The following is a 23,676-nucleotide window of genomic DNA, read 5'->3' on the forward strand; positions in this document are numbered from 1 at the left end:
TTTCTTAGTTAAAGTGAGCTAATATACAGAGAAGCTATCCAGGTTTCCCTTAGTATACCTGAAGTATAAGAGGGATTTAAACAGTAAAGTAAAAGCTCTGAATAATCTTGAGTATACTTTCTTGGAAAATCCCAGTAGTTTGATTTTTAGTTAGTATTTTAAATTATGAAGTTAAAAGTTACCTACACTCTCCACCACCCAAAAACACTTACAGTTAAACTACTGCCTGATCACTCCCACCACCAGAAAACCAAAATGAACTCAAAACAAGAAAACAATATTGATCACATCACTACCCTTCATACAGTTAGTGTGGATTCCGTTATCTGTAACTAGAATCATTTTAAAGGAACAATTGCAAAAACTAATATTGTTATGAGATACTTACTTGTCCATCATAACTTGCGTGTATCACATGGTTCACAACTGATGGAGCTGCTAGCTGAGAGTTTGCATCAGTCTGAGGTGAACATTCAATAAAAGTATTAACTGGTTCCTTGGAAAATGTGAAGCAACGCCACGCTACAGCATTCTGTCAATGAAACCGCTTTTTAAAAATAAAATATTAAGATCCATATTTTCAAAAGTAATATATAGACATGAAGTTTTGAGGATACTTCTCTAGGTATGGGTATAGCCTTTGAGGCTGTCACAGAATTGATAATTCAAAATTATCCTTCTGTGGAAACATATCCCAGCAAAGCAGCCATAACAGATATATAAAATATGCTTCTCCCATGACAAGTTCATCCCTATCAACACTGATTACTAGAATTACTGTTACAGAAAAGTTTATTCGATCACTGGAGATTTTTAAGAGCAGGTTAGAAAACCCCTGTCAGTGATGGTCTAGATAATACTTAGTCCTGTCATGAGTGCAGGGGACTGGACTAGATGACCTCTCAAGGTCCCTTCTAGTCCTCTGATTCCACCTTTAAATAAATAAATAAATAAAAATATATATATATAAAACTTAATGTACTTACTGCTTTGATAAGAAGTCTGATGGGCACAGAAGCATGGGTCTTGTTGATTAGTTTTAGTGGAAGAGCCTTCCAACTGCCAGATGATAGGTCACCAAAATCTAGACCATCTGTCTTTCCTGTTTCCACCTGATATTAGACATAGATATAGCCTTTATAAATTTGAAGGAAAGACCATGCTTTTCCACATATTGCCTCTCTCCTTCCCTGCACCCAGCAATACAGTGCAGTTCCCCTGCTGTCAGAAGTGGAAGAAGGGAGAAGCTGGCTTTGACACCAACAAGCAGCACCATCCGATTGAATGTCTCCCACACTTTGAGCCTGAATCTATTTCTATGGGATAGGCAGGATAAAGTAAGCACACAAGGCCAGCAGTAGAGGAACAGGCTGGGTATCAGGACATAGGAATTTAACAGCAGCATTATAAAAGCAGCTCAGTAAAAATGCAGAATTCACAAAAATCCATATTTCAAAGCTCACAGAGAACACAAACCTGATGTTTAATTTTAGAAGTGTGTTTTGTTTGATATAAACACTTCATGAAATCAGCTTAATTAATCAAAAACTTTGTATTATCCTTTCTTCAAGACTCATTTAATTTACAGTTGAGATCTCAGGACGACAGTTTGAGGGAAGAAACAAAAAATGAACCTTCTGAGAACTACCCTAAGAATGTTTGTTCATAAGCTGCTAAAAAGATTTTTAAATAGGAACGAAAGGATACGTATAATGTTCACATCACGAACTGAACCAAAATTACATGCTGCACTGAGGTACTCACAGAAGAGCAAATTTTGATTTTTGATTAACTTATTAATGTACACTTAAATTTCAAATAGCTACCCATTAGTGATCTTAAAACCTTTATTTAAATAAAGAGATGCTATCAATCTTTGAGAGGCTGAAGAGATACGTAAAAAATAATTGCTATTTCAACAGAATTCCTTAGAGTCATTCTGTGCAGTTCAGATCATGGTAAAAAGTCTTCCAAATCAGCAGGTGCAGACAGGATAAAGAAAAGCTCTCTTATGAATGAGACTGACAATGCTCACATTTGTGAATATTTTGAAAAATACTACCTTGGAAACGAAATAGTGATTAAACATGTTCCCCATCTTGATGAAATAGGCAGAGTGTTTGAAACTCTCCACCCTGGTTAAGCAAATAGACATGAATGAAGCAGATATTGGAGAATCTCTCAAGAGTTTAAAGAGAACATGACAGGATGATTCAAGAACTCGAATTACTAGAATGCATAGACCAAAGGAGACCAGAGTGTACACTTTGCAAGATAAGTCACGTCTGAATGAGGACTCAGAACATAAAGCTCTGCTTCAGGCCCTTTGCATTGCCACTTGGACCCTCAGCCTTTATCCATACAATCCTGTAAAACAAGAATCTTAAATGTGGTATTTGAATCTATTCACCAGATTCTGAAAGTTACCAAGAATCAAATATGCAGCTTTAGACTTCCTATCTATGAGCACAGTAAAAACCTGCTCAACCTTTTTCCACATATGCTCACTCAAGAATTATCTTTTTGCTTAAGTGATTGCTATCTGTTGATGACATAAAAAGGTATAGCCGGGGAGGATGGGAAGACAGGAAAGGAAAAGTTTGTATTGGTAGAGATTTAGCATTTCCAGCAAACCAAGGCCATTGTGGGTATTTAGGGTTATCACCGGATGATTCTATTCAGACTTTATCTTTGAAGGCAAACAAAGGAAGTCAAAGTCAAGGAGAGAATCAGAGGTTTTTCAGGGGCCAGCAAAGTCTGCAGCTTGGCTCTCACTCTCACCCCATCTTCTCTACATTTTACTTGAAAGCTTTTATCCACTTCAAAGTTCCCACTGCAGAAAGACAGGAGAGTGCTGAAGTTGTGTCTTTCACATTTTTCCAGATGGTACTAGCCACAGCTCAGCTGCTTGTATCCTGGATTTCAAAACCTCGGCAGAAAAGTTGGCTCAGAGAAACATAAAACAGATCTTTGCTTACGAAGTACTAAACAAGCCTCTGTCACTATCTCCTGCACTTTGGTTCCTGATTAATATATGACACAGTGATGACAGTGTTTGGCTTCTCGTTGGTTTAAGATGCAAGTTGTATACTAATAATTGACTCCTAGTCAGCAGCAGAGCATTCTCCTGATCAGCATACTTATGCCACTTTGTGGTTTCAATGAAATTGTACCCCAAGCAACAAATTAGTCATGACTACCCTCCAATCTGAGTGATGGTGGCAATCAAAGACTATTCCTGGTGACAAACTTATCTTGCAAGCGACAGGTGAGGAAAAGAGAACTAGTAACTACAGAGACAGGCAAGAGAGCTTAGAGCAGCATGACTAACAGGCAAGTATACAAAGCTGGAGCAGCTGTATTTGAAAGCATGCCCGTGGCATTAGGACTGGAATCACAGAACCAGAAACATCACCCATTTTGTGACAGTTTAACTGGGTCAAGGAACTGACTTGTTCTCTCAAATTCACAAAGGCTCCAACAGAAACTCTTCAGTGACAGCACAGACCCAAGGACAGACTGATCAGCTCCTGAGACAGCAAGAATTTGCCACAATTGAGACTCTAGAATAGGTTTTTCTGTTTTCATAACCAGGCTTGCCTCCTTGTTTTAACCAGCATTAACTGACAGGAATGAATGGTTAGATCAAGAGTTTTCTTCAGGAGTTAGTAGAAACCACCCACCAGCTTGATGAAGGGTAAAGGGCCCAGGTCGGGGAAGAGCATATGAGAATCCACAGCACAGGAATGGCTCACACACACACAGCTGGCCAAAAAAATCCAATCTCACAAACACGGAGTATGTGCAACAGAAGGAGGATCCCTGTGGACAATTACTCAAAGAAGAAAACTTACTTATTCTTCATATTTTAGCCACCCAATTATTAAGACTGAATGAAATGAGAAGCTATGCACCATACCTTAGCATAGACAAAATGCTAATTACTCATGAAGCAGAAGTCTCCAATGCCCCATATAGGGGCCCTTCTGCAAATAAATTTTGCAGAGTATCTTGTGTTAAAGTTTATACTTCTGGTACATTGCCATTTACATGAAGTATTCTCATCTCCTTTCGAAATAAAGTAATCTTGAGCTCTCCAAATAGTTTTTAAGTATTTAGAAAAAGCAAACACATAAGAATATATCAGTTCAATATAACAAACTGCTTCTTACCTCGAGATTAGGATTTTCAGCAACTGCTGTCAAAACTACCCTAGTTGCCAAAGCTTCTGCCTGGACTATTGTCTCAGCATCTGCAGAAACCGGCCAAGATGAAATACTGAAGACACACTGGTAGATTCCAGGATGACAAGGTAAGAAAAGTATTTTCAGCTCTTCTGTAGAATGAGGTCCTATGATGGTTTTGTTCTTGAACACTAGACATTGACATTTCAGAGGATCCATCTAAAAAAAAATAAGCCTTATTAGTTTCTGCAAAAGTAAAAAAAGGCAAAGTATTCCACCCTTAAGACTTACCTCTACCCACAAAGGTATCTAACAATGGCTCAGTAGGTGGTCAACTGATACTTGTTGATCATGTTTTTGCTTAATGGTTTTAATGTTACCTTCTCCTGCCCCTTTCCCCATGTGTCTGTCTCATCCAACTGTTGCATCGTTTGAATTTTATATTTTCAGTTTTTGGAAAAATCCCTCTCCCAGTTTGTACAGCATCACGATCACTGGCCTGCTCAGGTCCTGTAGCTTATTGTAATATACATAAGACTGTATAGAACAAGTAGAATAAGGAATGTTTTACATCCTAAGCTTCCTGCAACATGAATATATTTGTGTTTGATCTCCACTATTCCTATAGACATTGTATATGAAGAATTAGTTTTACAAAATGAAGTAATATACCTTACACTGTTCCAGAACAGAGTACACAGGAAGAGTAAGCTGCTACATAAAAGTCAACATAAATTTGGTTTCAAATGTTAGAGCCGTACTAAGTATAAGCCAGCTTGGTAGGTAGATGTTTGCACCACCTACCATGCAGGGATTTAAGTTGGGATCATGAGTTCATAGCTGATAAGAAGCTACCAGTGTAGTAGAGGCTACATGCTACAATGCTGAGAGAAGGGGGGGGAAAAATAAGCACCAATTGGTCTGGAAGGAGCCAACTAGAGAACTTTTTCCTACTGGAATTTGTGTCATAATAGCAGGAATGGAGTTTAAGTTTTTGATGCATTAAAACTGCAGGAGGGAACGAGTTTAGAAAGAATTTAAGAATTCATAGGATTCTATAGTCATTGTCCCTAGCACTTGAAACATTGTACTGTACACTAAAAATTATACAGAAAAAGCTTACCTTTTCTCCATTAATTGAAATACTAAAAATTCCAATGCTGACCTGCAACCATCTTTCAGTTGGATTAAAAATACCAAGACTAGTTTGTGATGCAATTCCTACACAACAAGCATTGGGGAACTTCAGCTCTTCTGGTACTCTCACATGTCCTAGGAAAGAAAACCATTTCTATTAATAACCAATATCTATATATTTACAAATATACCTATCTACAATTGCTATCATGAGCACCCTGATAAAGGTAGCTAAACCATGACCAATTTGATAGTCTGGAGTTAGATAGTTCATAACCTGGCTTGACAAATACACCATCATTCCAAGCATTACTAACACTGCTCTGAGATTTCCTGGGAATATTTCCTCATGAACTTGAGGATTTTAGTTAAGTGTTCAAGATTCTAGTGTCCTTAAAAATGAGGATGTTTAAGAAAAGTGTGCCAAATGCAGTTACTAAAGCCAACCAAAACAAAACAAAAACAAACAAACAACACAGTACTGACTGAACTGTACGCAGCTTAAGGTTTCACATCAAATGGAATAGTAACTGAGGGGTTCATTATGTACAACTTACAGGAAATGAGGTGTTTCTGAAAGCATCCAGCATCACAATACTGATTAGGCTCATTTACTGTTCTTAAAGTGATAACTTATTACAAAACTGACTGGCGACTTTAGGTTTCTACTCTTTAAACAAAGTTCTAGAACAGGGGTTGACAACCTTTGGCACGCAGCCCGCCAGGGTAAGCACCCTGGCGGGCCGGGCCAGTTTGTTTACCTGCTGCGTCCACAGGTTCGGCCGATCGCAGCTCCCACTGGCCCCGGTTCGCTGCTCCAGGCCAATGGGGACGGCTGGAAGCCATGTACCTGCCGCGTCTGCAGGTTCGGCCGATCGCGGCTCCCACTGGCCGTGGTTCGCTGCTCCAGGCCAATGGGGGAGGCGAACCGCGGCCAGTGGGAGCTGCGATCGGTCAAACCTGCGGACGCGGCAGGTAAAGAAACCGGCCCGGCCTGCCAGGGTGCTTACCCTGGCGAACCGTGTGCCAGAGGTTGCCAACCCCTGTTCTAGAACACTACATAAATTACACACTGATTTGTGTCATTAAATTGAAAAACCTCTCCTATTAAACAGCTTTAGTGTTAAGTTCTGTTGTAAGAGTTCAGTAGATTTGAAATTGTTTGAAAATCACCAGTTTTTTGTATGCCTGCAACAACCATAATTTTATTTTAGGGCTGCCTTAGCTGAAATACATGCTTGTATTTAGAAGCTATTTATCCTTATTCTCCCACTCTTAAAAGGGAAATTAAATTAAATGAGCACCATTAATGTAATGTACTAAGACCAGTATAAATGAATTAATTGCATGGGAAAAGCGAGTGACTAGGGAGATCTTAAAACTTGCGAAGGACAAAATTTAGGTGAGCCAATTCCCTAGCAGAGGTGGAATACGTTTAGAAGGGTCTCACAATGCCAGGAATCTGGAAAACAGAACGCCTACACTTAGTGCATCAGCCTAAGATTTACATAATGGACTTTGAAAGGAATGGACTGAACTAGTCATATCAATGGCCAGTAGGTTTAATTAACTATTCAGGAAGGTGACCAAGGCATTGTGAACAAGCTCAATTAAGATACAGTAACTCCTCGCTTAATGTTGTAGTTGTGTTCCTGAAAAATGCTACTTTAAGCGAAATGATGTTAAGCGAATCTAATTTCCCCATAAGAATTAATGTAAATGGGAGGGGTTAGGTTCCAGGGAAATTTTTTTGCCAAAGACTGACTGTATATCTGTGTGTGCGTACACACACACAGTCACAGTATAAGCTGTGTGTGTAATATATATATATATATTATACACACACACACACACACACACACACACACAGATGTACACAGTATAAGTTTTAAATAAACAATTTAATATTGTACACAGCAATGATGATTGTGAAGCTTGGTTGAAGTGGTGAAGTCAGAGGGTGGGATATTTCCCAGAGAATGCCTTGGTGCTAAATGATGAACTAGCACTTGGCTGAGCCCTCCATGTTAACACATTGTTGTTAATGTAGCCCCACACTCTACAAGGCAGTACAAATGGAGGGAGGGGAGACAGCATGGCAGAGAAAGGCAGACACACTGTGTGAGAGAGAGAGAGAGAGGGAGATGCACATTGCTCCTTTAAATACGCTGACACCACTCTAAGTACATTGCCTTTTTAAGTAGATCAGCAAGTTGAGACAGCAGCTGCTGCCAGCAAGCTCCCTCCATCCTGGGCCCTGTCCCCCTCCCCCCCACTCTGTGGAGATGGGGGTACAGGAGCAGGAGGGAGGAGAACACCCTGACATTAGCACCCCTCTTTCCCCGCCCCTTGCACAGCAAGCAGGAGGCTCCTGGGAGCAGCTCCAAGGCAGAGGGCAGGAGCAGCACAGGGCAGTGGGGGGAGGGACAGCTGAACTGCCTGGCAATTGATAGCTTGCTGGGCAGCTGCTACACAGGGAACTTAGGGGAGCTGATGAGGGGTTGCCGGTCCACCCTGGTTCCAAGCCCCCACTAGCTAGCTCCAACAGGCTGCTCTTTCTGCAAGCAGTGGACAAAGCAGGCAGATGCCAAGCAATGTTATAAGGGAGCACTGCGCAACTTTAAACGAACATGTTCTCTAATTGATCAGCAACGTAACAGACAAAAAACAGAAGGTATGCAAAAGCGAAGTCAGGAGCTCTCATTTCCTGCTCTCAATAGGAAACGAGAAAAGTACAGTGAAAGACAAAAAAGGTTTTTTTTCCTTCAGAAAGGGAAGTCAGGACTTAATTATTTTTTGCTTGAGGGAGAGGAAAATATTTGGCTGAGCAGTGACAGCAAGTGAGGTGAAACCAAGGGCTGCAGCACTTTTAGTGTCCTGTGGGAGTAGAACAGGATGCAGAGTCTTGGATTTTAGGTGGAGTGTGACTTACCATCTCCTACTCACGCAACTGGAAACAGGAAGAACTGCAGTGCAGGTTTCTTCCATGATGTCACCACTCACATTCCCTAAAGATCCTACCAAATCCTCTAGAAAGAAGAATGCCAGGACCTAGTATTTCTAATAACTAAAATAGTATCTTAGAGACTGATACTATTTAAGTAAATGTTGATTTAACACAAAATTTAAATAAAGATGAAAAGAATAAAACCAGTGTATATGAAACAAGCCAGATGACAGCTGCAGCTATATGTCAATGAAACACAGTTTCTATTTCTTGAGGTAAATTAAGTTTATGATTTACCATTTAAACTGTTTTGATCAGTAACAGTATTTTAAACAAAATTATGACGTTTAGAAAAGAAACAACTTACCAAACCCAGATGGCTCCCACCGTTTACTTCCATTAGAGCCAGCAGATTGCCCAATGTACGATTCTGTACTTAAAATATTCGGGTTCCAGGAACCAGAGTGTGGATTACAAAGTGAAGATGTACCCAACAATCCAGGCCCAACACTTGGACCTAAAGGAATTCCTACTGTAACTGAATTCTGAACGTGTCCTGCTGGGATGCTAGAAAAAGGAAGTCCAGGTGGAAGACAACAACCGGTGCAGCTGCCACCATACTGAGACAAAGCAACATTTCCACTTGATTGCATGTTTCCCAGGTATTGTTGAGCAAATGCTGTTGTTGCAAGTGAACGTCCAGTAAGTAGCGTGGGAATTGCAGAAGACACTGTCTGAGTCTCAGAGGCAGATCCATAGGATTTGAAGCTTGAAATAGGAACATACTGTTCACCACACGTGTTTTGATTTAATGGAATATAAACACCTAATGCACTGTATGTGGGTACCATATTTAAAGAGGATAATCCTGGCTTCTTTGTTTTGTTTGTATGATCCTGCCAAGCTACAGGTGTATCGACATTAATAGATAATGGCTGAAGGACACATGACTTGCTTGGTAAAGCTGGATTAACATGTCCCATTTCGTTCTGACTGGGTGTTGTGTTTGGAAGACTAGATGTAAACTCATTTTCACTTCTTGGCAAACACTCTCTGGACAATTTATGGTTAGGTACTGAATCTTCAAGTTTGTTGCTAGGACTTGTAGACTCACTTGCTTCTGATTTCTCATTCACGTTCTTCTGACTAGTGTTTAGTGATGTTCCTCTTCTATTTCTTTGCCATGAGAAGTCTTCGGGTTTTTCAGTAGTCTGTTCTACTAATGGAGTTGGACTGGATCGAATTATTGTTGTGCTCAACTCACTAGCATTATTACTCTAGAACAGAAATTGTTAAATATCACACATTAATATTACAAGTTATAGGTAGGCTTGGAAGGATGAGATTTTTATCAGTAAAGGTCAGTAAATGTCAATTTCACTGTACATAAACGGATGAAAAAATATTTCCATCCCTAATCAAAATTTACAGATAGAAAAAGAAAAATGCTGTTTGAGAACTATAGTATAAGGATATTTACTTTGTTTATTTTGACATATGATGTTGACACTGTTTTAACAGTTATAAAGCTCTGAATTTTTGAATATCAACATCTACTGTCATTAAATAATTGTCTGACCTCCTCACCATAATTTCCTGCCACTATGAAAACTTAAAAATAGATAAAAATTGAGGGAGTGGGAAAGCTTAAAATAATCATTAATATTATCTATCAAAATTATAAAAAGTAAACACCGAATTCTGCCTAACCTAATTATAGGAAAAATATTAGGGTTTACATTGGTACATACCAAAAAGTGGAACAGGATCTTTGCTTGGAAGTATCTACAGGGCCACTTGACATAATAAAGTTTAACCAAATTTCTGGAAGTTCCCTTTCTTCTAGTAATAAGGTCCACAGATAAAATTACAGTAGGTGCCTCCAACTGCCTGGAACTTGGGGAGAGAACTAGACCTGTAAGTTGCTGAGGAATGCCCCACTTCCTCAAGTTCCCACCAGTTAAGTTAGCTTCCATGGCTAGTGTAACTCCATCCCACTTTCCTAAAGTACATATTGTGCTAACTGCATTTCTAAATAAATAAATTAAAAATAAATAAACCCAAGTTTCTTCTACTACAGAGCAAAGGATAGGTTCCCCTAACTAAATAAACCTGAATCTTTAAAAGTCAGTTTTTTATCTGACTCTGGATGATCACTTTTCAGAGTGGTAGCCGTGTTAGTCTGTATCAGCAAAAACAACGAGGAGTCCTTGTGGCACCTTAGAGACTAACATTTATTTGAGCATAAGCTTTCATGGGCTAAAACCCACTTCATCAGATACATGGAGTGAAAAATACAGTAAGCAGTATATGTATTACAGCACATGAAAAGATGGGAGTTGCCTTACCAAGTTGGGGGGGTCAGTGCTAATGAGGCCAATTCAATTAAGGTGGAAGTGGCCTATTCTCAACAGTTGACAAGAAGGGGTGAATATTCAAGTTTTCTGTCTAGAAAGCTTGGATAAAATTTTCCTCCTATCCATCACAGTGGAATTTTCATAGAAGTGCTACTCCAGGGTGTAAAACAGGATTATTCTTTAAATATGTACATCCACAAATGAAGTAAATTGTATCCCAGCTTACCTTTACTAGGAACTATAGCATAAAGATGTCTGCCAAAACATGGCATTGGACAAAGATTGGATAATAAATTTGTTTTACTGGTGAACTTACATACTGATGGCAATGTGGCCATGTAGGAGATCTCATTAAGAGATGCATTACTTTTCTGTCCATGAAATTCAGCGCTTCTAAGGATTGGGCTGTGATGCTGGACAGAATAAATATTTTTTGAATTTTGTGACAAAAAAATTTTACTTTGGGAATCAGTAGTATGTTGCTGAGATAATTACTTCCTTTAAATTCAGAGAACAATTCTGGGTTTCTTCAGAGAAAGCTCCTGAATTTGAAAACTTACCTAACTGGAGGTACCAACTATTGGGAAAGTTACTTAAAAAGAATAACAAGTTCTGCAGGAGTTCAGTTTAAATAGAGCTTTAAGTATGAGTGAGGTGCCAATATTGTGGTCTATGACCTTCTAAGACTGGAATCAGGGTAGTCGCCTACAGAAGTGTTTAATGTTGCAATTGCAGAGGACTTTTTTCCTGAACATGACACTGCAGAGACTTCTATGTTGTGCTTCCCGGACAGAGCAGATGTATACATGCCCATTGACTTCAGTTCCTCTGGAGTTCTTTAAGCTATGAAGTTTATCCTCCAAGAGGAAAAGAGGGATGACCGTTCAAGTAGCAGGTCCTGCACTGTCTGCTGAACCTTTTGTGGCAACCACACAGTTTGCAGCCATGGGCACCTGCACAGTGAGACGGTAGAGGCCATGGTCCTAGCAGCTGAATCACATTCTCGCCACCAGCTTCCCTTCATCTACCAGTGACAGGTACTCCTGCTTAGCATCCTCAAGCAATTTGTATTTACATTTTAGAATAACATCCTAGATATTAAAGTCATATAGCCCTAATAAAGCCTGCTGACTGGCAATTCTAAGCTGTAATCCTGCCATAGAATACATTTTTCTACCAAAAAAGTCTAGCTTTTTTGTCCCTTGACTTAGGGGTAGATACCTGTTGGCCCTGGCTCTCCCTCTTGTTGGCAAGAGAGACAACTAGTGACCCTGGAGGAGGGTGGGAATAAAAGTTCTCAAAACCCATGAGGGTACATAATATCTACACTCTGCTTGCTCAGATATGGGAGGGAGCAAGGAGGGATTTACCAGAGAGCCTTGGTAAATTCTCAAATTGCCTCATTAATTGGCACCACCACACAAGGCCAGAATATCAACAAGATGGCAAGAAGATTCCTTAACCAACTCTACCTGAATGTCCAAGGCCAAGCTACTCTTTTTAAGAGTACCTGGTGAGCCCTGTAGTCATCAATAGGGGATGAAGACACCCCTGAGAAACTGCTTCATCTGGATAGGAGGAAGATGAAGCCAGCACAGATTGAGGCTGGGCCTTCTGTTAGCTGTCCTGCTGAATGCTCCTGAACACATTCTTCCAGGTTGGTACTGGACACTGTACCAGTGATCAGGAGGGGCTCAACGAGCTGACTCCCCACATCTAGCTAAGAATACAATTGAGCTAGGGAAGATCTGGAAATGGGGGGAACCTATATGGGTTCCAAAAGACCACTTAAAGGGCACTGGACCCCAACATCTTGCAGCCCACATATCCATGCCAGCATCAATTGCAGGGTCTCACAAGTACCCCAGGAGATGAGGCCGAGGATGGGAATGGCAAGACACTCTGCAGCTGGGAAACGTAAGAGCCAACCTCTGAGTCAAAAGAGAAATTGCCTTTTCCTCTGTGTGGAGGGGCCACTCCAGTCAGTGCTGGGTATCAGTGCCAAGAGTCTGGGGGAAGGGCAAAGAGAGGCTATCACTGCTGACTTCCCACTCAATGGTACTAAAAGATGAGAACTCCAGGACATAGGAGGTTGATTCTGTGTTGGGCACTGCACTGAGAAGGCTGGCGCTGCGTGGTTTACCAATACTATAGTAGCAATCTCCTGCACCGCTAAGGACACCAGAACTGATAAGCTCAGCAAATCCCTTGCAGCTTGAAATGCCTCTGGCATAGACTGTACCAGAATAGCCTCTGACCAGGGCACAAGAGACATCCGTGGGGCCAGCACCTATGGAAGTCTGCTTTGGGCCCCGGACTAGACAGTGCCTGCCCTGGCACAGAGCCAACTTCACTGATGGAGAAGTGCTTTGATTTTGACTGCACTCTATTCAACACACTGTTCCCATTCTTGGCAGACTTAGGGAACAGAGAGCTGCCTCTTCCAGCAGTGACCTTAGAAGCCTTCTGCTTTTCCTGGGCATCAGTGAGGAAGAGCGGTGCCAGAACTCAGTCAGCATCAGAGGTGCATTTCTCACAGATGCTGAAGTGCTCAGTACCCTCTACAAACAAGAAGGCTCTAAAGGTGGTCTCAGAGCAGCCTCCGTCAAAATAAATATAAGCCTTGCTTCATGATTTTTCTTGGTCGTAGGCTCGACGTCCTTGGAAATTTGGCACCAATCCCCAACATGAAACTCATCCAACCTCTTCAAACAACTAGAGTGTGGGTTGCTCACAGGCCTGAGCTTTGAGCATGCTAGGCAGCTTGGTGACCAAAGCATTCCTCGGTACTGATAACAGAACCCCAAACTTGGGGAACTGAGGAAAAACTAACAAACAGATATTAAATTAACTCAACAAACACTAACCCTAATAACTATACAAATATGTAACTACATATAACAAAAGACATCTTGAGAGCACTTGCTAAAGCAAGACCAGTAGGTTCCAACAACAGTCACGGGCAGTAAGAAAGAAGTGATGGGTGTCGGGGCAGCTTCGCCTTTTATAACTGCATGCAGAGGCATTCACAAGCAGAGGGTGCTTGAGCTGCACCAATGGGTACAGGTAAGGGAAAAATTTTCAACAACTGTGCTCAGGGTTCACACACACACACAGACACACCAAGAGTGGAATCCACACGTGCAATCACTAAAAGAATTCTAAGTAGCCTTTTTTCCAATTACACCAAAAGCCTCAGCTTTCTACTAAATTCTCTAATGAAGTACTAAGAACTGGGAATTGATTTGCCTGGATTCTGCTCTCAATGAGCAGAGCCCCATATACTTGCATGAAACTGATTTGTATTCCACTATGTCAGAAAGAAGCCCTCATGCCATGTGATTTTTAAGTTGAAAATGACCAAATCTGAAACACTGTTCAGTCACATTCCTATTACTGTGAAAGCATTTGTGGTGTCAAATAACACCTCGTAGTTTCTCTTGTGTCTGATGTCACCTGATAGCTTTTGTGCCAAGTGAAAGTAGATTTAGGCAAGGCCTGTCCAGATTTGACTCCCTGTGAAAGGCCTGTAAAGTGAGTGGACCACTCCTTCAGGTAAAAAAGTCTCCTCCAGTTGGAAACACTGTGTCCCGAGCCACCAAGGAAGATCGCTACGTGTCTCCTAGTGACCCCTGGTTGAATTTTGATTTGTACACACTGAGGAACCTTATAAAATGGAGGTCAGTAGGGCTAGAAAACAATAAACGGTAGGCTAAAAGGTCTTACTGCCTGCTTCCACATCTGGGCTCTCATCATTGCAGAGCCAGCTGTTGGAAATGAGGTGGTGATGACGGCAAGACACAGCAACTTGTAGCAACTGATGGGGACAAGAGCAGCTGGGGATGATACACTTGTACTTTCCTAGTCTTAGATGTGGCAGGAAATGCTGATGCCTCCATTATGATCTTGTCTCACGGTCCTTGGGAAGCTATACATAGGCGCTGTTTGTCCATGGAAGTCACAAACTTCTGTTTCACAGCATTCAGGGCCTCCTTTGGGTCTCAAGAATGGATTCCCCAATATTTTGCCCCCCTTTAGTGCAGGGGCTCCATATAGGTTTGCTTCCTTTGGAGCCCCCATCTTGGAATATGAGTAGGGACCCCCCCCGAGAGTCTTGTGACAGAGATATTAGCAAGTAGATAGCTGGATCCAAAAATCCCTTACTGTACTTTCTGGTGCTGGCAGTGCTCATGCTGCGTCCACTGTCGTCCACCACAGCCCGATAAGAGAGGGGAGGAGGCAGTTGAGCTTTGCAATCAGGAGCATGACTGCTGGCGTGGGCTCTAGGGATTTTGGAAGTCTTCCATCTGGTGTGCTGCCTTTTGGCATCAGTCCCTTTAAAGATGGGGTGGAGGCGCTGCTTGCATTGAAGTTGGCTTTTCCAACCCTGCCTAGCTCCTTTCTTGGCCAGGAGAGGGGGCTAGAGTGACCCTGCCTAGACTAGGCTTTAAATGGAAACTATATTTTGCCCACAGAGAAGGCCAAGGTTCATTGAGACACTTGATAAGAAGGGGAAGAACAAGTGGACACTTCGCTCTCACTCTGAAGCAGCACCAGCCAGGGAAGGACCTGAGAAGAGAGAACTGAGCAAAGAGGAAAAACTTCCTAAGTGCCAAGTAGAGACCTGGGACATGACTACAAATTAGCCAAATTGTTAGTCAGAAATTTGAAGTCAACGGCTAGCATTTATCAGAAAAGCTCTGTAGCCAAGAGGATTAGATAAGCCTGCCTTGGAGACAAATAAAAGCGGCAAAAATTTCAGGAGGTGAGACATTCCTCTGATGCCTGTGACTGGCTCTGCTCCCAAGTTGTAAACAGGGTAAAGTACCCATTGTTACATATCTGTGGACCTTAGCATGATGAACACTAGATAAAAACTCAAAATTACAACCAAGATCAATAGTTCTCACAACATAGTGTAGACTGAATACTTTGATACTTTCAGGAGTCTAGGAGGGGAGGACTAAAATAGACCATATTTTGTTGGGGGCAGTAACTTGAAAAGTATCCTTGCCCACAGACAAGATGAGCTGATTTTACCAAACAGTGGTTTAGGGAGTAGAATTATGGAAACACATGGAAGAGAGTTTACATTTAAGACAAAAATAATCTAACAAATCAAAACTCTGCTATGAAACACTGCCACTGCATCATTTGCTCATCCTCTAGTGCACACGTACTGAAGCACAAAGACTCAAGAAATGAGAAACTGTATCAAAGTTAACCTGCAAATGGGGAAGAGTGTGTTTTGCCTTTATAACTCATAAAAAGATCTGATTTTTTGTTGTTTTGTTTTTATTTTTAAAAAGCTGTTTAATGTTTGTTTTTTAAAGTTAAAAAAAGGAGAATTTTCTTGTAGTTTTGATAGATTTTTCAAAGGATTGGAAAACTATAGTTGGAGCATCCTCAGTCCTCAACTGAAAAAGCAGGTGTGTTAAATCTCTGAACTTCTCTTCTACAGGTATATCTACACTACAATCAAGGACCAGCAGCCTGGCCACAGCTGGCCCAGATCAGCTGAGACAGGCTCCTGGTGGCTATAAAATTACAGTGTAGATCTGCAGGTTCAAGCTGGAGTCTGGGCTCTGGAGATCCCACAAGGGGGTAGGGTTTCAGAGCCCAGGCTCCAGCCCGAGCCCAAATGTCTACACTGCAATTTTATAGCCCCGCAGCCTGAGCCACACAAGTCTGAGTCAGCTGACCTGGGTTCCGAGACTCAGTGTCATGGGTTTACCGCAGTGTAGACCTAGCCAAAGTGTTTGTAAGAGTTTGAATTAAATAGATATTAGCAAAAAAAGACTTACCTTTTCTGTAATGGATGTTCTTCGAGATGTGTTGCTCATGTCTATTCCACAATAGGTGTGCATGCTCGCTACGTGCACCGGTGCCGGACGTTTTTCCCCTAGTAGTACCCGTAGGGGAGCGCCCCTCACAAACCCTGCAGTGGTGACATGAGCTAAAAAGGCAGCCGACAAGGCCTGCACCCTAGTCGAATGTACCCTCACAATTGACGGCGCGGGGATACCCACCAAGTCGTAACAGGTACGGATGCACGAGGTGATCCAATTGGAGAGCCACTGAGTGGAGATCAGCCGACCCCTCATGTATTCGGCCGAGGCGATGGACAGCTGCGAAGACTTCCTGAACGGCTTAGTGCACTCCAGGTAAAAGGCCAGAGCCCGTCTCACATCCAGCATGAGGCAGAGGACCGGCAGGAAAATGTTCTGACCCATGTGGTAGGCGGAGACCACCTTCGTGAGGAATGATGGGTCGGAGCTGGACCGTATCCTTATGGAACACCGTGTACGGGGGCTCGGAGGTCAGGGCCCTGAGTTACAAGACCCATCTAGCAGACATGATCGCCACCAGGAAGGCTACCTTCCACGAGAGGTGCAACCAGGAGCATGTAGCTAACGGCTTGAAGGGGGGGACCCGTCGATCAGGCCAACACCAAGTTCAGGTCCCACTGCGGGACTGGGGGCCTAACGTATGGGAAGAGACGATCCAATCCCTTAAGGAATTAGCTAGTCATAGCATGGGAGAAAATCATGTGCCCCTGCACCAGCGGGTGGAAGGTGGATATGGCCGCCAAGTGCACCTTGACGGAGGAGGGCGCCAGGCCTTGGGCTCTAAGGTACAGGAGATAGTCTAAAATGAGCTGGATCGGGGCAGCCACAGGGGAAACGCCCCGCTCAGCTGCCCATCAGGAAAACCGAGACCACTTTGCCAAGTAGGCTCGACGCATGGAGGGTCGCCTGCTTTCCAAGAGAACGTGCTGAACCTCCTCCGAGCACGTCCTTTCCTCCCAGCCTAACCATTGAGTAGCCACACCGTGAGGTGGAGTGCCGCTAGGTTGGGGTGGAAGAGGCAGCCCTGGGAGACAGGTCCAGGTGGGACAGCAACAGCCACAGCGGGGCGACCGCCAGGCTCGTGAGGGTCCCATACCAATGTTGCCCGGGCCACGCCAGGGCAATCAGGAGGACCCAGGCCCTGTCCGTCTATCTTCTCCAGGACCTTGACGATCAGCAGGATCCGGGGGAAGGCATAGGGAAACCGGCCTGACCAGGATAGGAGGAAGGCATCGGAGGTAGCACCCATTCCCAGCCCTCCTCCCCAAGCAGAACCAGGGATACTGGTGGTTCTGCCGAGTCACGAACATTCTGTGCACCACCTTTGGGTGTAGAGACCACTCGTGCTGAGAGGAGAAGTCTCGGGTCAGGCGATTCGCCTGCGAGTTCCGGGTGCCCGGTAGGTGGTAGGCCTGCAGGCAAATATCATGGGCTATACAGAAGTCCCACAGCCTGAAGGCTTCCTGGCAGAGGGCAGAGGAGTGGGCCCCGCCTTGCTTGTTGATGTAAATCATCGAGGCCATGTTGTTCGTGAGAACCCTGACCACTCTGCCCTCCAGGTGTGAGTGGAAGGCGACGCACGTGAGCCAGACCGCCATGAGTTCCTTGACGTTTATATTCAGGGCAAGGTCCTGCACAGACCACAGATCTTGGGTCTGAATGTCCCCCAGAATGGCTCCCCACCCCAGGTCCGAAGCGTCGGACACCAGCTCCACCAACTGGGGCCTGGTCCTGAACGGGACCCCGCGGAGGACCACCATTGTAGGGAAGCAATCATCTGCTCGGGCACAGTAAAGACCTTGTCCATCCTGTCTCTGGCCTGGGAGAACACTGAGGCCAAGCAGAGCTGGAGGGGCCTCATCCTGAGTCTGGCGTGGTGAACCACATATGTGCACGCTGACATGTGACCCAGGAGTTAGAGACACACTCTGGCTGTCATCACGGGAAACCTTGTGACTGTGTCAATGAGCCCTTTCAGGGTCTCAAACCTGTCCAGTGGGAGGGAGGCCCTGGCTGACATGGCGTCCAGGACTGCCCCGATAAACTATGCGCTGTACTGGGACTAACGTGGACTTGGTGCCGTTCACCAACAGGCCCAGGATAGCGGACGTGGACAGAAGGAGCACTACGTGATCCTGCACCTGCGACTGGGAGCTGCCCTTGACCAGCCAGTCATCCAGATAGGGGAAGATCTGGACCCCACGACGTCTGAGGTAGGCCACAACCACAGACATGCACTTTGTGAATACCCTGGGAGCAGTGGACAGGCCAAACAGGAGGACTGGAAATTGGTAGTGTTCCTGCCCAACCGTGAAATGGAGGAAGCGCCTCTGCCCCTTGAATATATGGATGTGGAAGTATGCGTCCTGCAGATCGAGGGCGGCGTACCAGTCCCCAGGTTCCAGGGAGGGGATGATGGAGGCCAGAGAGACCATGTGGAACTTGAGCTTTACCACGTACTGGTTCAGGCCTCGCAGGTCCAGGATGGGCCTGATCCCCCCTTTGGCCTTCGGGATAAGGAAATAGCGGAAGTAGTACCCCTTGTGTTTGAACTCCGCTGGCACCACTTCCACCGCTCCTAAGCCAACGAGCTGCTCCACCTCCTGCTCAAGCAGGGCCTCGTGAGAGGGGTCCCCCAGGAGGGATGGGGGCAGAGGTAAACTGGAGAGTGTAGCCCCGGGAGATGGTGTTGAGGACCCATCGCGACCACTCCGGGAGAAAAGCACACAACCGGTTGGAGAAGGGAAGCTTTATTGTGGGTGGATCCCTGATGTGAACTGGTAGGTCACCCCCGGGCATCCTGTCAAAATGGTCGCTTCCCCACCTGTTTGCCCTTGCAGGATCCAGGCTGGTGGGCAGACCGTGACTGTTTCTGCGGGCGTTTCTTATAATCCCGCGACTTTTTTATAAGGGGGTTCATATTTAGAGTGGGTGGCCTGAGTGGGAGTCCGCTGCAGTTTAAACTTAGGTCTAGCCGGAGCTGGAACATAGAGGCCAAGTGTCTTAAGAGTAGTGCAGGAATTTTTCAGGCCGTGCAGCTTTATGTCTGTTTGTTCCGCAAACAGAGCCTCGCCATCAAACGGGAGGTCCTGCAAGGAGTTCTGCGCCTCACTGGACAGTCCAGACAGCAGGAGCCACGACACCCTCCTCATGGACACCATGGACCATGCAGCCATATCTGCCACATCTGATGCTGCCTGCAGGGTTGCCCTGGCAGCTGCTGTACCCTCCTCCACCAGAGCTTTGAACTCCTTCCTGTCACGGTCCTGGAGGGAGTTCTCAAATTTGGGAAGAGAGCCCCACAAATGGAATTTATACCGACCCAGGAGAGCCTGATGCTTCACCATCCTTAACTGGAAACTCGAGTACGAATAAACCTCTCCCCCAAATTAGTCCAGCCTCCTTGAGTCTTTATTTTTTGGAGTAGGGGCTGGTTGGCCCTACCGTTCCCTGTGATTGACCAACTCTACTACCAGGGAGTTGGGGGCAGGGTAGGTGTACAAGTATTCATGCCCTTTGGCAGGCACAAAGTACTTCCGTTCAGCCCTCTTAGAGATGGGGGGCAAGGAAGCTGGGGTTTGCCATAAAGCGTTTGAAATTTTTGCCACCCCTTCTTGGAGTGGGAGAGCCATCCTGCCCGGCACCGAGGCCGATAGGATGTTGAAGAGGGATTCCGAGGGCTCCTCCACCTCCTCAGCCTGAAGGCTGAGGCTTGATGCCACCCTTTTCAATAGTTCCTGGTGGGCTTTAGAGTCCTCCTGCGGAAGAGAGGGAGGAGGGGCCGTAATCGCCTCATCAGGGGAGGGTGAGGAGGCAGGCGCAGTACTTTGCATGTCTGCGGGTACCGGAGGACTCACCACTTGGTCGCCCTCCAGGCACGGCACTGAAGATGCACGTCCCACCGACTCCATTCTCGGAGGCTGGGACAGGGAGGCCAACGGCGAGCCCCCACCAGGGGCTGGGTCGGGGGCCACGGGGCACATTGGTACCACTGTGCCGGCCACGGAGCCCAGTGCCACTGCACTTGCTGTGGCACTGGGGGAGCAGGCTGTTCAGCCTGACTGGCCTGTCCCATCGATCGACAACTATGAAGGGAGGCCGGGCTGGTATACGACCTGCCGCTGTCCCTGGACCGGGAGGAGCGTCGTCGTCAGTAACAGTACCAACCATGAGACCACGATCCCGACGTGGAGAAACGGTACTGCCGGTAGCAGCTGCTCCGTGATCGGCTCCAGCGGGCGGATCCGCGCCAGCGAGGCACCGGCAATCGACACCCAGAACTGCAGCAGCGGTGCCATGGCGGGATCCAGGAGCGAGACGACCAACGGGAATGGTGTCGACATTCGTGTTGCAACAGCTACGGGAGCCCCTCGGAGACAAAATCCTTCAGAGTCATCTGTCTCAACAGTGCCCGCTCCTCAAGGCGGAGCAGTGCCTGGAGCCCGTCAGTCGGAACCCAACCAGACACCTGGTGAGGGTCGACAGTGACCCACGTGGACTAAGCACGGGAGGGTCGCTGAGCAGCAAACGGCATCAGGAAGATTCCCTCAACCGCGAATGGTACCAAGCCGGGGCGACCGCGGAGATCCCAGCGGTGGCTTGCCTCTGGACCGTAGAGCCAGTGTTGGCGGTGCCCCTGGTACCAGCATGGACGTAACATTCTGGGCCGCTTGCAGGGCCTCCAGTGTGGAGGACATCCAGGGAAGCCTGCTCCGAATGGGCCAGGCTACTCCGCTCAACCTGAGTCGGAGGACTGGAGGCTGATGGGGACTGAGGACTGCCCAACATGGATCTAGCCTCTCCCCCGGTCTTGCTCCGGCGCCGAAGGCCTCTTCTTAGCCTTCTTGGTGTGCCCCGCGGACCGGGAGCGGTGCCAACTGGTAGATAGCACCAGGGGTCACCGCGCACTGACACCGCGGTACCCAGTACTGACTCAGAGCGGCGCCCCAGAGTCGGGGTCAACACCGACTCCATCAGGATAGCCCAGAGCCGAATGTCTCTCTCTCTTGGTCTGAGTCTTGAAAGACCTGCAAATCTTCCAGCAATCGCTGAGATAGGTTTCGCCCAGACAGCGTAAACAGTCGTGTGCGGATCACTCACTGGCATCGGTTGCCTACAAGTGTCACACGACTTAAAACCCAGGGCATGGGGCATGCCCGGCCTGGGCGCACTAAACTAAACTAAGTTACACCAACTACAGGTGGTACTACACTGAATGAACAAGAGTTGTGGAGGAAAGCTGCAGACAAGCTGGAGCAGAGCAGTTCCAAAGCACAAACGGCAAGAAGGAACTGGGGGGGGGGGGGAGGAAGCGCACAGCACCCCTTATACTGCACCATGGAGGCGCCACTCCAGGGTTCGCTAGGGACGCTCTCCTACGGGTACTGCTAGGGGAAAAACTTCTGGCACCGGTGCATATGGCGAACAAGCACACCTATTATGGAATACACGAGCGATCACTCGAAGAACAATTTCAGAGAATAACTAAAATACCTTCCGCATTTATCTGCTCAGGTTTTAGTCTTTTGTGCTCTTATCTCATGTTTTCCATTCTCAGAAGGGCACCCAACAGATAAGTCAAGCCTTGATATTTCCCCAGTGTAAAAAAACAAACTGGAAAAGCCTCACACTTCCTTTAATGAATGTAGAGGCAAAAAAGGGCAACTCTCTTTCAACAAGTCAATTTTAAAGACAAATTGATTCAGTAAAAGGTGACAACTATTCACTTAAATAAAAATTGCCACAAACCTTTCATTCAAGTTATATTTTAAAGCCCCCTGTCAAAAGTTAAACTGTAGATAAATTCATAAAAATGTTCAGTATTTCAAAGACAATTTAATGAATTAAAAAAAATACTTGTACATACATGGTTAAACTAGAGATCAAGACTATCTTACCTCACGTCTCGCTGCACTAGGTATGATGGCTATATTCTTAAGAGTATTGTCAGTTGCAGAGACATATGTCAGTCGACTCATGCTAGGACTTGAACATACTGACTGAATTAAGGTACTGTCATTGCAGGCAGAACTCTGAAAATAAGGTGCTATGCAAGGAGAATCAGCTTCAGATCTGAGGAGGAAATGCAAAGTATGTCAATATTGACTTGTATGTTCCCACCTCATCCCCCCAAAATCAAAATTTAAATGTCAGAAACCACTTTTTAGGTATTTAATTATCTTAATTAGCTGCTTTGTTCAATTCAATCTGTACGCTATTTACTGTTGAAAAATAACTGGATAGGTCAACCACCAAAAGATACCTAAGTCAACACTAGGATTCTGAATAATAAAACTTCTGTTTCTTATGATTTGTGTACCAGTCACAATTCTGCCCTTGGATATGTATGCACAATTCCCCAGTTTCAATAGGATCTACATTTGGGTTGCCAAGGGCACATCTTGAGCCATAAAACTGAAGCTTGGGCACACTGATATTATGGTTACGGAAATGGTCTAAGAATCTAAAACTAAAAAGTAAACTGCTATGGCACAAAGAGGCCTTCACTATAAGCAGGTTTGTATTTCTTGCATTATGTTTAACACCATATGGCGTTCCTTAACATCCAGATCAACAGAAGTAGATATTTTTCCCAAAGAGCATCCAATATCTCCTTTTACTTAACACCTAAAATGTACATTTTCTGCATGGAGAACACCTTTCCAGAGTACAAGGGAGGGGCAACTATGAAAGCTTTTATATAAAGGAGTCACCTATAATATCATACTATTATTTATCAAGATACCCCAAAGCTATACATTTCACATCTTGTAATACATAAGGAGCATAAAAGATTATTCATCCAAAATTGTGTATTAACTTCTGAAAAAAGCTGCATGCCCCAAAATTCTGAAAATTAACAGCATGTACAATATAGTATTAACGTTTTAATTCTAAATAAAAGTTACTGTTTAACAGTAACTGAAAACATAAAAATTAGGGTAAGGCTATCATACTTGTTTTGTTGAGGGGGCCATGTTCCATTTATCATCATTAGCTATGGCTTAGTATATTAATTTAGAACTATATATTGACCAGGGCCAAATTAAACATCAGTATTACAGGTCCAGGCCTACAATCCCAATTAAATTTTGCAATTCTTAGAACCTGAGCTGTGAAAGAAAGACAGAAAGCTTCCAGCCCTTATGGTTGCAAATAAAACTTTAAAAGCCCACAAATTGCAACCAATCCAGTGATGTCTG

At 44.8% G+C, this 23,676-nt stretch overlaps 1 protein-coding gene across 1 annotated transcript in view; it reads right to left on the reverse strand.

The window, feature by feature from the left end:
- The window catches only part of CEP192 (centrosomal protein 192), a 170,208-nt gene that overhangs the window by 79,627 nt on the left and 66,905 nt on the right, over positions 1–23,676 (reverse strand). Inside the window, exons 19-24 of the mRNA XM_029913877.1 lie at positions 22,372–22,546; positions 8,636–9,545; positions 5,308–5,456; positions 4,173–4,403; positions 987–1,112; positions 389–532 (exon numbers count right to left, since the gene is read on the reverse strand). Coding sequence (XP_029769737.1) covers positions 389–532; positions 987–1,112; positions 4,173–4,403; positions 5,308–5,456; positions 8,636–9,545; positions 22,372–22,546 — 1,735 coding nt within the window. The remainder of the gene's footprint in view (positions 1–388; positions 533–986; positions 1,113–4,172; positions 4,404–5,307; positions 5,457–8,635; positions 9,546–22,371; positions 22,547–23,676) is intronic.

This window comes from Terrapene carolina, unplaced genomic scaffold, assembly GCF_002925995.2.
Source record: "Terrapene carolina triunguis isolate 2854851 unplaced genomic scaffold, T_m_triunguis-2.0 Scaffold58, whole genome shotgun sequence".
Lineage (NCBI taxonomy): Eukaryota > Metazoa > Chordata > Testudines > Emydidae > Terrapene > Terrapene triunguis.